The sequence below is a fragment of the Homarus americanus genome, unplaced genomic scaffold (genome assembly GCF_018991925.1).
Source record: "Homarus americanus isolate GMGI-L3 unplaced genomic scaffold, GMGI_Hamer_2.0 scaffold24694, whole genome shotgun sequence".
NCBI lineage: Eukaryota > Metazoa > Arthropoda > Malacostraca > Decapoda > Nephropidae > Homarus > Homarus americanus.
This window is the reverse complement of record NW_024732780.1, coordinates 5,209,469-5,225,617: the sequence shown is the minus strand read 5'-3', so window position 1 is coordinate 5,225,617 and position 16,149 is coordinate 5,209,469. Positions and strand designations below refer to the sequence as shown.

Genomic DNA, 16,149 nt, shown 5'->3' with positions numbered 1-16,149 from the left:
TATCACACAGGAAAAATGGATACAATGGAGCACCTGAGCTTTCGTCTTTATTCAAGACATCTTCAGGGACAACTGAATTACAAGGATTGGGAAAGCATTTCATCTCAGAATTAAACAGCATAACAGCATAAGTACAATATTAGAACAGCATATGAAAGCAGTGCACTTAATTGTGTTCTGACCTCACTAGAGGAAATGTCACGGCAGGCTTTCCTCCCTGGGATTAAATGTCAGTAATGAGGGCAGAGTTATAGAGGACCAAGGAAGAAAACTTGAAACTAAAGGAAGAGATAGCGAGGATGAAGGAGGAAACGAGACCACGAAAGCCGGTGTGTGACGAAAACTCAGGCGATTGGAAGGTTGTGAGGAGAGGGAGGACCAAACTGGTGGTGAAAAAACACACCAAGATGGTGAAAAAACTCACCAAGGATACGGCAACAACAGCTAAGTGTACCAACTCTTTCAGTCCTTTGATAGACGAATTGGACGTTAGCATAGTCAGGGACAAGGCTGACAAGGAAGGTACAAAAACCTTAATTGTTGGCTATTTCCAGGTAAGGTACCTGGACAGAGCTTTTTGTGGTAAAAATAGAAATAGGATGAGGGTGTGTTTGCCAGGAGCTGGGGTGGGGGATATAGTTGACAGGATGGACAATATTTTGTCTGGTAATGGAAACAAACCCATTATCTGCCTTAGCGCAGGAGGCAATAATATTGGCCAGTATAGGAGTGAGGAACTTCTTGATAAGTTCAAGACAGCTATAGAACGTATTAGGTCGAATGGAGGGAACCCTATCATATGTGGTGTCATGCCTAGAATGAGAGTTGACAATGAATGGCTGTCAAGGGCAGTTGGTGTCAACGGCCGTCTTGACGGATATTGCAAGACAATATCAGTCCCATTCATTGACAACTGGGACAACTTCTATGGCAGAAGGGACCTTTATGCTAGGGATGGGGTGGCAACCCTGGCTGGTTCTCTCGAGAGGGCAGTTCAAAAGATGTCGAAATCTTTAAACTGCTAAGAGAACATATGAGCACAGGGGTGGAGGAGACTACAGTGGGAGAGGGTAAACAAAGTGAAAGGTTACAGGGAAATAGTGCTAGGAATTATGGCAAAACTAAATTAGGCAGGGAGTTAAAACCTAACACGACAGAGAGGGGACTCAGAACTAGACTAACTCAAATGTCTACTATGCAAACAGTAGAAGTATGAGAGAAAAAAAAAGATGAAATCAGGGCGTTGGCATGTACCGAAAAAATCGATACAATAGCATTCACCGAAACATGGATAAACCTAGACTTACGTGAGTTACCTGTCGAATACCAAATTGCAGGTTACAAATTATTCCATGCCGATAGGCAGATTAGGAAAGGAGGAGGAGTAGTTCAATTCTGGTCACCGTATTACAGGATACATATAGAATCCTTGGAAGGAATTCAGAGTAGAATGACAAGACTAATCCCGGGCATTAGGAACCTTGAGTACAGAGACAGGTTAAAGCATCTTAATTTGCACTCCCTCGAGAGACGTAGAGTGACCGGTGATATGATCGAGGTGTAAAATGGAAGTCAGCGCTGAACAAAGGGGACATTACAAAGGTACTCAAACTATCCAACCAGTAACGAAATCATAACAATGGTTTTAAATTAGATAAGTTTAGATTTAGGCGCGAAATAGGTAAACATTGGTTTGGAAATAGAGTAGTGGATGAGTGGAACAAGTTACCAAATATCATCATTAACTCGAATACGCTGGAGAGCATAGGTTAGATGGATATATGAGCAATAGGGGTTGGGTGTAAATAGGACTTCCCAGTATATATATATATATATATATATATATATATATATATATATATATAGAGAGACTTACGTGTGTTGGAGACAGTGAGGGTAACTCGATCGGGTTGTGCGCGAGGAACAGCACAAGCGTAAGTCCCTCCGTCAGAAGGATGTAGCGTCCTCACCTCCAGCTCCGACTCCACTACCGTCCTGCCCCACGACTCCCGCACCACCACCTGCAGGTCATAGGTCAAGTTAGCAAAGGGTCAGGGAAGTCAACTAAATTTAGCGAGGTGAATAGGAGTGCTATTAAATTAAGAATTACTATGTATGAATGGTTCCGAAAGAGAGAGACTTGAGTGCTTTTACTACCTCATGTGCCACAGCATTTTGATGTGTTGACGTCAGGCAGGTAGCACTACTCTAACAGGTGAGGGGTGACTTTGACACTTGATACTATCTTGGTGTTGCCTCTGTTGAAATCACTCACACAGGGGTGCATGAGACCATGGTGTGGCGTATCTATCAAGATGTTAACACGATGTACAAAACTAAATTAGACAGGGAGTTAAAACCTAAACGCGACAGAGAGAGGACTCAGAACACGACTAACTTAAATGTCTACTACTCAAACAGTAAAGGTATGAGAAACTAAACGAATGAAATCAGGGCGTTGATATGTAACGAAAAAATTAATATAATAGCATTCACCGAAACATGGATAAACCTAGACTCAAGTGAGTTACCTGTCGAATGCCAAATTGCAGGTTACAAATTATTACATACCGATAGGCAGATTAGGAAAGGAGGTGGAGTAGCAATCTATGTCAGGGATAATCTGAAGTGTGAAATAAATAAGGAAATAAAAACTGAGCGGAATACAGAAAAAAATTGGCTAGAAAGAAAACTTCATTAGTAATGTCGAGGTAGGGAACGAACTTGCTAACAGCGATCACAGAGAAATTAGATTCCAGTTAGAATTTCATAGCAGACGCAAGGAAAATTCCACTTCAGTCCCAGATTTCAGAAGAGCAACTTTGATAGTTTGAAGAGGCAACTGAGAGAAGGGGTATCACGCTTGGGAGTGAATTACATGACCTCACATGAGGTGACCTCACACAATGTACCCACAGAGGGCGACCTCACCTTACCTGGGGACCTGACGGTTGAGGATGACCTGATATCGAGATCTGAGATCTGAGTTCTACAACAATTTAAATAATGAGTTACTTAATTCACAAAGGCAGAACATAGCATACAGAAAACTCAGATCAAACAACAATGACCCTTAATGGATAAATAATTATTTAAAGAATATTAATGGACAAATGAAGGCTATAAGTAGGAGAATAAATCGTGGTGAAGTTTACCTCCGAGATTATTATAAGGTATTGGCCAGTAGGTTTAAGACCGAGATAAGAAAAGAAAAGAGGAATAATGAACTAAAGATAGCAAGGAAGGCGAAGTGAAACCCCAAGGGATTCTATAAAATGTATCAAACTAAAACACGAGAAAAGATTAGACCAATATGCTCAGATACCGGCGAGCTAACTGATAACGACGGAGAAATGAGCAATAATCTGAATAAATATTTTTCAACAGTTTTCACCACCGAAAATTTAAACATAATACCCGAGGCACCGACTCTATACAGAGATAGTGAAGAAAATAAATTAAGTGAGATAGAAGTGACTAGGAACGATTTTAGTAAGCAAATAAACAAACTAAAGCCTAATAAGTCACCAGGTCCCGATGAGATACTTGCCAGAGTATTAAAGGAATGTAAGGAAGAGCTTAGTATGCCCAAAGCAAAGTTGTTTAACATGTCCTTAATAACGGGTGTAGTACCAGAATTCTGGAGGATAGCGAATGTAATACCGATTTTTAAGAAGGGAGATAGATCACTATCCTCTAATTACCGCCCAATCAGTCTAACATCAATTGTAGGCAAATTACTGGAAGCAATAATTTCAAACTCTATTCGAAATCACCTGGAGAAGCACTAGTTGATCAATGATTGCCAACATGGCTTAACAAGCGGGCGTTCATGTCTAACTAATCTATTAACATTCTTTTCATCAGTTTTCAAAACAGTGGACGAGGGGCACAATTATGATGTGGTATATCTCGACTTTAGCAAAGCCTTAGACAGAGTCCCCCACGAAAGACTAATTAGAAGGTAGAAGCACATCTCATCAAAGGTAATATCCTTAAATGGATTAGGGCGTGGTTACAGGACAGGAAACAGCAAGTGAGCATTAACGGCACTAAATCCGATTGGAGCGACGTCACTAGTGGAGTTCCCCAAGGCTCAAGTACTTGGACCATTATTATTTATTATATACATAAACGACATAGATATCGGCGTAGACAGCAACATAGGTAAATTTGCTTATGACACTAAAATAGGGCGTGTAATTAAATCTGACGAGGACTCCGCAAAACTACAGGATGATCTAGACACATTTTTCGTATGGTCTGAAAAGTGGCAGATGAAATTCATTGTGGACAAATGTAAAGTACTCAGCATAACAGGGAAACCAGATACCAGATAAACAACAATCTTAATCCAAATAAACAATGTGTATTTGCTCGAAACAAGGCTAATAAAGTAATGGGGTTCATACAAAGGAGTGTTAGTTACGAGACTAACGAGGTCATCCTAAAACTATACCTTGAGCTTGTGAGACCTCACTTGGATTATGCAGTTCAATTCTGGTCACCCTATTACAGAATGGATATAGAATCCTTGGAAACAATTCAGAGGAGAATGACGAGATTAATCCTGGACATTAGGAACCTTGACTACAGAGTCAGGTGAAAGCATCTTAATTTCCACTCCCTCGAGACGTAGAGTGAGGAGCGATATGATCGAGGTGTATAAATGGAAGTCAGGGCTGAACAATAGGAACATTACAAAGGTACTCAAACTATCCAACCAGGAGGGAACTCGTAACAATGGTTTTGAATTAGACAAATTTAGATTTAGGCGCAAAATAGGTAACCATTGGTTTGGAAATAGAACATAAGAGCATAAGAACATAAGACAATAAGGAGTCTGCAATAGGCCGGTTGGCCTGTGCATGGCAGCTCCTATCGAGAGTTACTACCACTCTCTATCATCCATGAATATATCCCGCCTCCTTTTGAAACTTCCCAGCGTTCCAGCACTTACTACAAAGTTGATAAGCTTGTTCCACTCGTTCACCACCCTATTTGTAAACCAGTTCCTTCCTATCTCCCTCCTAAACCTAAACTTATCCAACTTAAATCCGTTGTTCCGAGTCCTATCCTGCTCGGATATTATAAGAACTTTATCTATATCACCTTTATTGATTCCTTTCACCCACTTGAATACTTCTATCATAACTCCCCGCACTCTTAATCTTTCTAGGGAATGCAAGTTAAGTTTCTTTAACCTATCCTGATATGGAAGGTTTCTAAGTCCCGGAATCATTTTTGTCATTCTTCGCTGCACCGACTCTAGTGAATTGATATCCATTCTATAATAAGGGCACCAGAACTAAACCGCATAATCGAGGTGCGGCCTGACTAGCGCAAGATATAGTTGCAATAAGACCTCTGCACTCTTATTACTTACACTTCTAGATATAAAACCCAATACTCTGTTTGCCTTATTTCGAACATTAACGCACTGTTTTCTAGGCCGTAGGTCCGGGCTTACAAGCACCCCTAGGTCTCTTTCACAAGTCGACTTCTCTAGGTTGATGTTGTTAAGGCTGTATACATTATAAGTATTTGTTCTTCCAATATTAAGTACGCTGCACTTGCTGGTGTTGAATTTCATTTGCCATTTTTCAGACCACCCCTGCAGTTTATTTAGATCCTCCTGTAATTCATTTGCATCCTGCCCTGAATTAATCTGCCGCCCTAGTTTGGTGTCATCCGCAAACTTGCTTATGTCACTGTCGATCCCAGTATCTAGATCGTTTATGTAGATTATGAACAAGAGTGGGCCTAGTACTGACCCCTGGGGAACCCCACTGGTTACACGACCCCACTCAGATTTAACACCATCTACGCTGACGAGTGGACGAGTGGATCAAGTTACCAAATATCATCATTAACTCGAATAGGCTGGATAGCTTCAAACACAGGTTGGATGGATATATGAGCAATAGGGGCTGGGTGTAAATGGGACTGCCCGCTGCAGTTTCCTCCATTCTTATGTTTTTATGTTCTTATGTAATGGCCCCTAATAACCCTTTCTGAACCTTGCGATGTTAATGGTAGTTGGTAACACTAGTTGACAAGGGTTCGGTAACATGCATCAAATAAGATGCACTTTATTAATTTTGGGTTGCTGATTTTAAATATGACAAAAAAAATATCAGTCACGTAACATTTTTATGATATACTGTTTGTGTATATGTACGGTAGTGTAGGAATATAAGATACGTACAGTACTTGTGTTGGTCGGGATATATTAAAAGCAAAGTTAGCAATACTGATATGGGAGAATGGAAAGAATACAACGCCGAGGATGTGTTAATTCACGAAATTCACCAAATTGAGTATCTTTAAATGTACCGTTGGCAATAAGGTCCGTTCCTTACGGATAAGGAGGCCTCCCCTTACCTACACCACCGGCTATTTTGGAAGAGCTCTCAACTTCGGATGAGTAAATTGAGGAAGAAACCCCAGAATCATCCCATGATCCTCCTTTCATTGACCAGACTTCCAATGAACCACATCTTATAGATCAAAGTAATCTCCGTCTGTCAAAACAGCAGGTGGAACTTTTAGAATCAAGACTGCAGGAATAGAACTTGCTAGCGAAACAGACAAGAATTTCTGTTTTTAGACAAATAAATATTACATTATCTTCATTCTACAGTATGCAGGCGTCCCTTTGTGTGTGTACTGATGTAGATGGACTGATGTCAGAGTTAGGAGAAAAACATGACCCAAAGGAATAGCGGCTTTTCATAGATTCCTCCAAGTTTAGTTTGAAACCAATATTGTTGCATAATGGGCACCAGAATCCCTCAGTTCCAGTAGCGCATCCTGTAGGGTTGAAGGAAACGTATGATAGTATGGAGAAAATACTGACCGCTATTTAATACAAGGAGAATTGATGGCAGATCTGCGGTGATTTGAAGGTTATAGCCCTTCTACTCGGCCTTCAAGGAGGGTTCACGAAATATTGCAGTTTTCTGTGTTTATGGGACAGCAAAGCAACAGAAAAACACATCACAAAGGACTGGGCAAAGAGAGACTAATGAAGAATTTTGTGAAGGCTATGGACAAACAAGGTGATGGGTTCGTGTTCTTGAGGGGAAAATTCCCACAACTCAGTGATGCTGAAGTCAAAGAGGGTATCTTTGTTGACCCACAGATAAGAAAGTTATTCGTGATGACGACTATGAAAACAAACTGAATAAAAATGAGCTAGCTGTATGGAAATCCTTGATATCTGCAGTCAAAGGGTTTCTTGGACACAAGGAGGAAGAAAACTATTGCCAACTTGTAGAGGAACTTATAAGAAAATACAAAAACTTAGGATGTAGGATGTCCCTGAAAGTCCACCTCCGACACTCCCACTTGGACCTTTTTCCTGAGAATCTGTGGGCAGTTAATGATGAACAGGGAGAGCGATTTCATCAGGACATTAGACGTATGGAGGAAAGGTGCCAGGGTAGAGGGGATCCTGCCATGATGGGGGACTATTGCTGGTGTTTACAATCGGAGGACAATGCAACACATAAAAGGATGAAATAAAATAGCAAGTGCCCATACAGTGGCTGATTTAATACTTTTGTGTCTTCTTATGATTGTTTTCATTCTTTATTGAATTTAATATTAGTGTGATGACGTGGAAAAAAAAGTAACAGGAATAACATTAAAAAAAAGTATATTTTAGTTTTTGTATTTGTAAGATTAATTTTTGTGTAACAAATAAACCGTGCGTGCCAGAGAATTTGTTTTGCCAGATGTGAAAACAGCACCTCACAAATAACAAATGGAAGCTGCTCTGAACCATGTAACGGATTTTTTTTTTAATTTGTTGCCTAGTGTAATTGGTGTGAACTCACCTGGGATTAGTGTGGACTCAACTTAGGTTCATGGCTAAGGTATACTCAGCCAAAAGGTTCTTCAAACCCACGTTACTGTCCTCTGAGTAGCTGGCCTAAGGCAGAATTGACACAGTGACCTCTTCATAATAATAATAATAATAATAATAATAATAATAATAATAATAATAATAATAATGATAATAATAATAATAATAACAATAATAATAATAATATTAATAATAATAATAATAATAATAATAATAATAATAATATTAATAATATTAATAATATTAATAATATTAATAATAATAATATTACTAAAATCCTTACACTTAACCCACCTTAGTGTGTGGCCAGAGAGTTGTCACAGGTATCCCATCTAAGGTCCAGGAGATGAGGGGATCGTTGTGCAAGAAGGAGTGCTCACGTAGCTCCGTCAGAGCCTTCCCCGTGGCCTCACACACCAGTCGTAGAGTGGCGCCTGTGTTAAGACGCACCCACCGATCCCCCAGTACCTTCACTCGAATCCCTGTCTCGGGCTCTTCATCTCGTACCGCTGTGACAAGAGTTAGGAGGTGCTTGGTGTTAGTGTGTGTGTTTGAAGAAACTCTCTCTCTCTCTCTCTCTCTCTCTCTCTCTCTCTCTCTCTCTCTCCTACACCGTCCTTCCCTCACTCCCTTAGCTCTCCTCTCTCTCCCTCACTCCTTTCTACCCTTCTCTCCCACCTCAACTCATCCTCCCCTCACCTATTCTCACTCACCTTCACGCTCCCTCTTTCCCTCTCCTACCCTCCCTTTCCTCTCCCACCTCTCTCTTCACTTTTCTAACTTCACTTCTTTCTTCTTCCCTCCTTCCTTCACCCTCACCTTGACTTAACTTTCCTCCCTCACCTTCCCTTCTTCCTTCACCTTCCCCCACCCTTCTTCTCTCACCCTCCCTCCCTCCCTCCTTCACCCTCTCTCTCTTACCCTGCCTCCTTCCCATGCGCTTCCTCCCTTACCCTCCTTCCCTCCCTCTCACACTACCTCCCTTACCGTCCATCCCTCCCTCTCTCTCCCACATTTCTTACCCTTTCTCCCTCCCTCCTTCCCTCCCTTCTACTCTTTGTTCCTCCCTTACCCTCCCTCCTTAGTCACCCTACCCTCCTCCCCAACCCCTTCCCTCCCTCTTACCCTCCTTATCCTCCCTCCTTCCCATGCCTTCCTCTCTTACCCTCCCCCTCCCTCCTTCCGTCACCCTCCTCCCTCACCTTCACCCCACCTCCCTTACCCTCCCTATCTTCCCTCCTTCCCTTCTTCCCTCACCCTCCCTCTCTTACCCCTTCCTTCCTTCCTTCATCCCCCTCTCTCCCTTACCCCCCCTCGCTCTTTTCCTTCACCCTCCCTCCCTCCCTTACCCTCCCTCCCTCCTCCCTTCCCTCCCTCTTTTACCCTCCCTCCCTCTCTCCTTTACCCTCTGTCTCTTTCCCTCCCTCCCTCTCTTACCCTCCCTCCCTCTCTCCCTTACCCTCTGTCTCTTACCCTCCCTCCCTCTCTTACCCTCCCTCCCTCTTTCCCTTACCCTCTGTCTCTTATCCTCCCGCCCTCCTTCCCTCACCCTCCCTCTCTCCCTACCTTCCGGCTGGGACACCACGCCAGTATCCGAAACAGGTATGTCCAGAATAGACGCTTGACCTGTGAGAAGAGATTGAATTGTATCAGTTTTAACATACGAGTAAGTAAATAAAAGTTTTCTTAGTGAGTAAGTGAGTGAGTGAGTCAGTCAGTCACTCAGTCAGTCAGTGAGAATGTGATAGGGTCGTCATAGTGATAACAGAGACAATTAAAGATACTAGTTACACTTAGTCAGTCAGTCAGTCAGCGAATGACTCAGTGAGTGAGTGAGAGGGTCTTCATAGTTATGAGTGAGACAATTAAAGACTTTATTTACACAATATATATTTAAATTGAGATAATTTGAATAATTTAGACAACCTTAACTAACTTAGATAATTTGGATATTTTGCATAATTTATACACAGTAGATTATTTGGTATTTTATATAATCTTCGTTATTTTTTTAAATAATTAAAAATCTAATACCCCACTAACTATGATATTTTAGACTTGAGGATGATAAAATAACCATAGATATTTAGAAATCATACACAGACAATATTTTTTTTATCCAAAATACAAAAAAACAGATTATAGATAGTTTCTAAGTAAAGAAGACAATTAAAAGAACAACAGCAGTAAGATATAAGAGCAGACAAAAACAGATTAAACAAACCAAAAGACTTAGTTATAGGTAAGTTCAATAACCTTGGTCCTTGTGTTTATCTCTCTCTCTCTCTCTCTCTCTCTCTCTCTCTCTCTCTCTCTCTCTCTCTCTCTCTCTCTCTCTCTCTCTCTCTCTCTCTCTATTCCTCCTCCTCAATAATGAAACCTGGATTTAGAAAGCACAGTGGCGCCTGATTTTATATGCCAATTGCCTACCAAAACACCATCATCATCACCATTGGTGGGTACACTCTGGGGCTGTGAGCTGAGTGTGTCCAAGCCCTCGTACTCAAGATCTGGTGGCGTTTGAGTACGTTTAGGGTTTCGTACTCAAGGCCTGGTGATGTTCGAGTGCGTTAAGGGCTTCTGTGCTGGTGTTTGAGTGCGTTTAGAGCTTCTGTGCTGGTGTTTGAGTGCGTTTAGAGCTTCTGTGCTGGTGTTTGAGTGCGTTTAGAGCTTCTGTGCTGGTGTTTGAGTGCGTTTAGAGCTTCTGTGCTGGTGTTTGAGTGCGTTTAGAGATTCGCATTCAAGGCTTGATGGTGTTAGAGTGCGTTCTAGTCCTCGGATTCACTCTAACCCGATAACAACTTCAGTTATCCAGGGACCCGTACTTAAGGTGCACTGGTGATTGAATACTCCTAAAATCTCATACTCAGTGCCTAGCAATGACATGAGTGCTTCTAACCTCTCACTCTAACTCTCTCCTGGTTGTACTCAATCAATCATGGACTCTCGTTAATGGACTACGTACTCTGGGTCTCGTACTAGACCAATAACCAATATACGGAAACATTTTTTTTTTCAAAAATCTCCACTAAAGGATTTGTTTACATCCATTATGAGGAATCTGATTGTCTTTTTTTTTTGGGAGACACTTATATTTCGGATACATCAGTGGCGTATAAAGAAGGAGGGGGGAGGGGGATGACGTGACCAAAGTGTACTGTAAAGGGTAGAGAAGAGGAGGAAGGTTGACCGTAATCAATGGGGGGTTTAAAGTGGTGAGGAGATGAGAAAGGTTGTTATATGAGTGTATATACCAACACTACCAACACCTGAGGTTATTTTTTTTCACCAAAGATGAAGTTTTCTTAAATTTTTACACAATCCTGCAAGAAAAAATGTGTGTAGATTTAATGGTTAAAATTTGTATCTCTTAGTTGGTCAGTTAGAGAATGAGTCAATCAATAAGGGAATCAGGAAGTCAGTTAGTTATCAGTCAGTGAATTATTCTATCAGTGTGGCAGTCAGTCCACCAGTCAGTCAATCAATAAGTGAATCAGTAAGTTAGTCAGTTCAACATTTAGTTAATCACTTCATCAATCAGTCAGACAGTGTACCTGTGTCTGGGAGAACCTTCAGGTGGAACTTGGTGGAGATCTTGGGGTGGATGTTCACTTGACAGTCGTAAGTTCCCTCATCCTTCATGTCTACACCTCTGATCTCCAGCAGCCAATCCTCTGTCTCCTCGGGGTGAACTACCTGTGAGGGAGGAGACGTGTCAACTATCTGTGAACGAGAACCAACTACTGCTAAGAACATAAGAAACAGCAGAGGAAACTGCAGAAAGCCTCTTGTTCCATACTGTATGGGCAACCCCGTTTACACCCAATTCCTATCGCTCATATATCTGTCCCCTTTGTTTATCTTTCCCTTCAAACTCTATAAATTTATTCGAAACTTTTACCATTATATTTCTCTATTATTACTTCAAAATGTATGTCAGAGTTTTCACAAATATATGATAATGATACTAAGGTTGAATAACATCCTTGGTAAAAATTGGAGACGGTTATCATCCGAAGGAGATTATAAAATTATTTCGCATTTTCCATACGTGTTGTTAGGATGATAGTCAGTGATAAAAACGATACGACAACTTTTTCATAGGGCAGTAATTTCATGTCTCCACATACTGTATAGACGAAAAAATCCTTTTTTTACTATAAATATTCCGCCGCTAAATCTCCCGTGGCGCCGACCGTTCTCGTCCGCTCTTAAACTATAATGTTGTGAATCCGGTCTTTATAAATATATAAATATATCAACGGAGCCTTTAATCGGGGGTTCTATTACAATAAAAATTGGCTTCGTTGTCTTTTATTTTGAATTTTAAAGTGATTCACTTTCCTCGCCTTTTGTTTATGGCCTGCGAAAATCTTTTTTCTTTCTGTCTTGCGCACATTGTTTTTGAACTTTTATGTAAAAAGGGTTACATTCATAGAGTTGGATTTTTTTTTAACAGGATTAGCCCACCCGGGCACAGGTCATTGACCCACATCGCGGCCTGGGGGGGCGAAAATGTAATAATAATATTAAAAATTAGTTCATAGTAAATAAAATTATATATAAAAAATAAAAAAATTAAAATTAAATAATAATAATAATAATAACAACAATAACACTAATAATAATAATAATAATAATAATAATAATAATAATAATAATAATAATAATAATAATAATAATAATAATATTAATAATAATAATAATAATATTATTAATAATAATACTAATAACAATAATAATAATAATAATAATATAATAATAATAATAATAATAAAGAACCATAAAGAAATACAAAATGAAAAATGATTAATGGTGAGAAACGATATATGTACATTGTACAGTATGTTGTATTGTCAAAATAAGAGAATCAATTGAGACCCTGCAATTGTGTGTAACCGAGACAGAAAGTCAGTTCAGCAACCATGGACTTGGTCACAGTTTTCGTGTTGCCATATGGCAGCAGGGTTTACCATTAGACAATACATTATGCTTCCAATATCTTCCCAGGCGGGAGTACCTCCCTGTTTGATAGCTGCCCACTATCTACAATATGGGTTTGGATACATTCCCAATTTCTTTCGAGTATCATTGGATTCTAATTGTTTGTTCTATACTTATTGTTCTTCCTCAAGGAGAAACTATCCATCTTGTTTTTCAAAGGCGTAGTTATAGCGTCCTGTTTGGTATCTTATTGTAAGCTATATTTGCATGTGGAGCATCAAGACTGCCTGAAGAGTTCATCTGTCAACATGGACTAGGTGGGAGGACGTGCAACTGTTCAAAATACGGCTTAGAATTTACAGTGAACAAGAATTATTTTTACTCTTATATCCACAAAAACGTAAAATTACACGATACCGCTTCAAGAAAAGTACTTTTATTGGTAATTGATATCATAGTAAGTTCTTTCTGCTTTATCTGCCTGGGGTTCCGGGAGCGGATTCCCCCAGTTAGGAGATTAAATAAGGTCAGGTAGGTTTCGTTGGGTTATATTGGTTAGGTCAGGTTCTGTTAGGTTTTGTGCATTGTCGTTTCCATTTTCTTGTTATTTCTGGTGCTAACTGTCTCCTCCACCATTACCACGTACTGTACATCCTTAAAAGAATCATATACGCTCAAAATTATATGATTGATGGAGTTGTTTTTACATAAATATTTTTGTATACACAGTCATAAATTTCCACTGTGTAACTCAACAAAACAACTTTATTTAACGTACATTCATGGATGTTACTTCTTAGTATCATAACTTATATTTTATAAGGTTTTCATCACTCTTTTACAAGTGAAAATGGTTGATATATAAAAATAATTTTCTCTTCTTACGTCAACCATCTTCTAAAATAAGTCAAGGTGTCACAAGGGGGTCATAACTCAGCCCGCCACTCGCTTTAGCAATTTCTGCGTACTTGAAAATAATCTCCCGGGTCTTGCAATAATCTCCCGACTCTTGGACATATCTATAGGCACTTACCTTTATCTCTATGTGCTTCTATGCCTTGGGCTCTCCCGTCTGTAGCACCGTGTCCTGTCTGTTATATATACTTTATGGTTCACGGTGTAGGGGGAGGGGGGTTGTTCATGCTCGTATTATGAGCCTTTACCAGCGCCTGGCATTTTCTTCTCTACCTGGCGATGACGCACCTGTGATAACTCGGCCAGAAGAACAGTCGCCTTGCTATCTATCTCAGGTGGTTCTTCTTTTAGATACAAACATAAGACTCCATACCCTATACACACTGCCAGCACGGGCACTCGGGAGCGCCTGGCCATCATTACTCCTCCACATCGGTAGGACCTTCTTATAGAAGCTACGCCAGAATGGATATTAATTAATATTCTTGGTCTCTTGAACGATCTCCTGTGCTCATTAATTGCTCCGATACATCTCCACAATCAGCACAAGTTATTATTTTTCTCAGTCGTAAGGCTTTAAGTCATCTATTAACATGTAAACCTGTCTGACCTGAACTCTCCCCGTAAAACAAATGATTGAAGTCACCATCTGATGTAGAGAACTCTCAAGACATCTTGAAGGAGTAGTGAATGGTAATTAAACGTGGATAGATAAATAGGAGAATATATGAATTGAGATAGAAAACAGGGGAAAAGATAGATTGATAGGAAGGCAGAAGTATTAGAAAATATTCAATTAAAAGTCTATTGTGGGGATCTACTTTAAGAGTCTACCATAAGAATCTACCTCATGATTCTTACCGAGAATCTGGAATCCGTGGTGACTGTCAGCTGGTCAACTGCCAACACTGTTAAATCTCTCGTCCTGATCCACGACACCTGTAACAAGAGGACAGGTGTTGTAATTACGATCCTTCACACCTGTTATTGATCCAGCACACCTTTTGAACTCTCTGAAGCAGATGATGATGATTTCTTGTCGATACTCTCTCTCTCTCTCTCTCTCTCTCTCTCTCTCTCTCTCTCTCTCTCTCTCTCTCTCTCTCTCTCTCTCTCTCTCTCTCTGGACATCTTAGAGCAGGTGAAGCAGCAGTAGTCGTATATGCTGTAGACACCCCACGCGCCTTCTTCTCGTTGTTGGGAAAACAGTTATTTCTGGGAGGGAGGGGGGATAAGAGGAGGGAGGAGGAAGGGAGAGGAGGAGGAGGGAGGGAGGGACACAAAACCGATCAAGCAAGACCCTGATGGTACGTAAAGAGAGGAAATGATCAATATATCCAGGACTTTAGCAGAGTTACGCCAACTTACTGTACCGAGTTCCTGTTTTTACGTGTTTCTGTTGTGCAGTTCAACAACTAACGTCTTTAAGCATTTAAAGCAATTCAGTTTATACAGAAGACAACTACAATTAAGATATTTTATTTTTTATGTACTTTGGGGCAGCTAAGCTTGAGTTTGAGATTATTTTTTTTAAGATTCTTACGTTCAAATTCCTACATCAATACAAAGGCATATATGCCTACATATAAGCTTGCACACACATAAACAAACTAACACACACACACACAGACACACCAAGCACTAGCAAGGTTTGGCAGTGCACTACTGCACCATCCTAGTCATCGCCACCTCCTGCCACCGGCGGTCCCCCGCCCACCTCGCGCAGTCCGCCACTACAACAAAATTCAGCCCATAAGAGCCGGCACAGATAGATATAAGAATAGCACTGTCCCATCTATTGTTAAAATAATAAAGAACTCCTGAATTTTGTACTGTACAGCCCTGGAAATGTATTGAACGCATATCATTATGTCTAAATCACATGTAAGTTTGCATATTTTCAACCACCGGCTGCAACTCTATTAATACACCGTTTATTATTATTATTATTATTATTACATACACACACACACACAAACACACACACACATATAATCAATATAGCCATCAATGTAAGTAGTAGGTAGTAGGCAGCTACCAATCAGGGAGGTACTACCGTCTGGGAAGACATTGGAAGCATAATGTGTTGTTTAATGGTAGACCCTGCTGCCATGTGGCTTCAGGAAAATTGTGACCAAGTCCCAGGTTGTTGATCTGATTTCTACCTCATTTACACACAATTGCAGGGTCTCAATTGTTTCTCTGACTATTTACAACATATCATGCATATATTGTTTCTCAATTTTTCTTTTTTTTTCATATTTGTATTATTATTTTTATCATTATTAGTGTTATTAATATTTTAGTTATTATTATTGAATTATTTTTCTTTTTAATTTTGTAGTTTTTATTGCAAATTTTATTTATGAATTATTATTATTATTATTATTATTATTATTATTATTATTATTATTATTATT

The 16,149-nt window shown here is 39.9% G+C and overlaps 1 protein-coding gene across 1 annotated transcript; it reads right to left on the bottom strand.

The window, feature by feature from the left end:
* Positions 1-1,876: 1,876 nt before the first annotated feature.
* Positions 1,877-14,668, bottom strand: LOC121868983 (the record flags this gene model as incomplete). Its single annotated transcript, XM_042370032.1, is given in 5 exon segments — positions 1,877-2,021; positions 8,165-8,379; positions 9,437-9,496; positions 11,425-11,566; positions 14,591-14,668. Coding segments are annotated over 4 exon segments (508 nt in total), but the record flags the coding sequence as incomplete, so codon positions are not given.
* Positions 14,669-16,149: the final 1,481 nt, after the last annotated feature.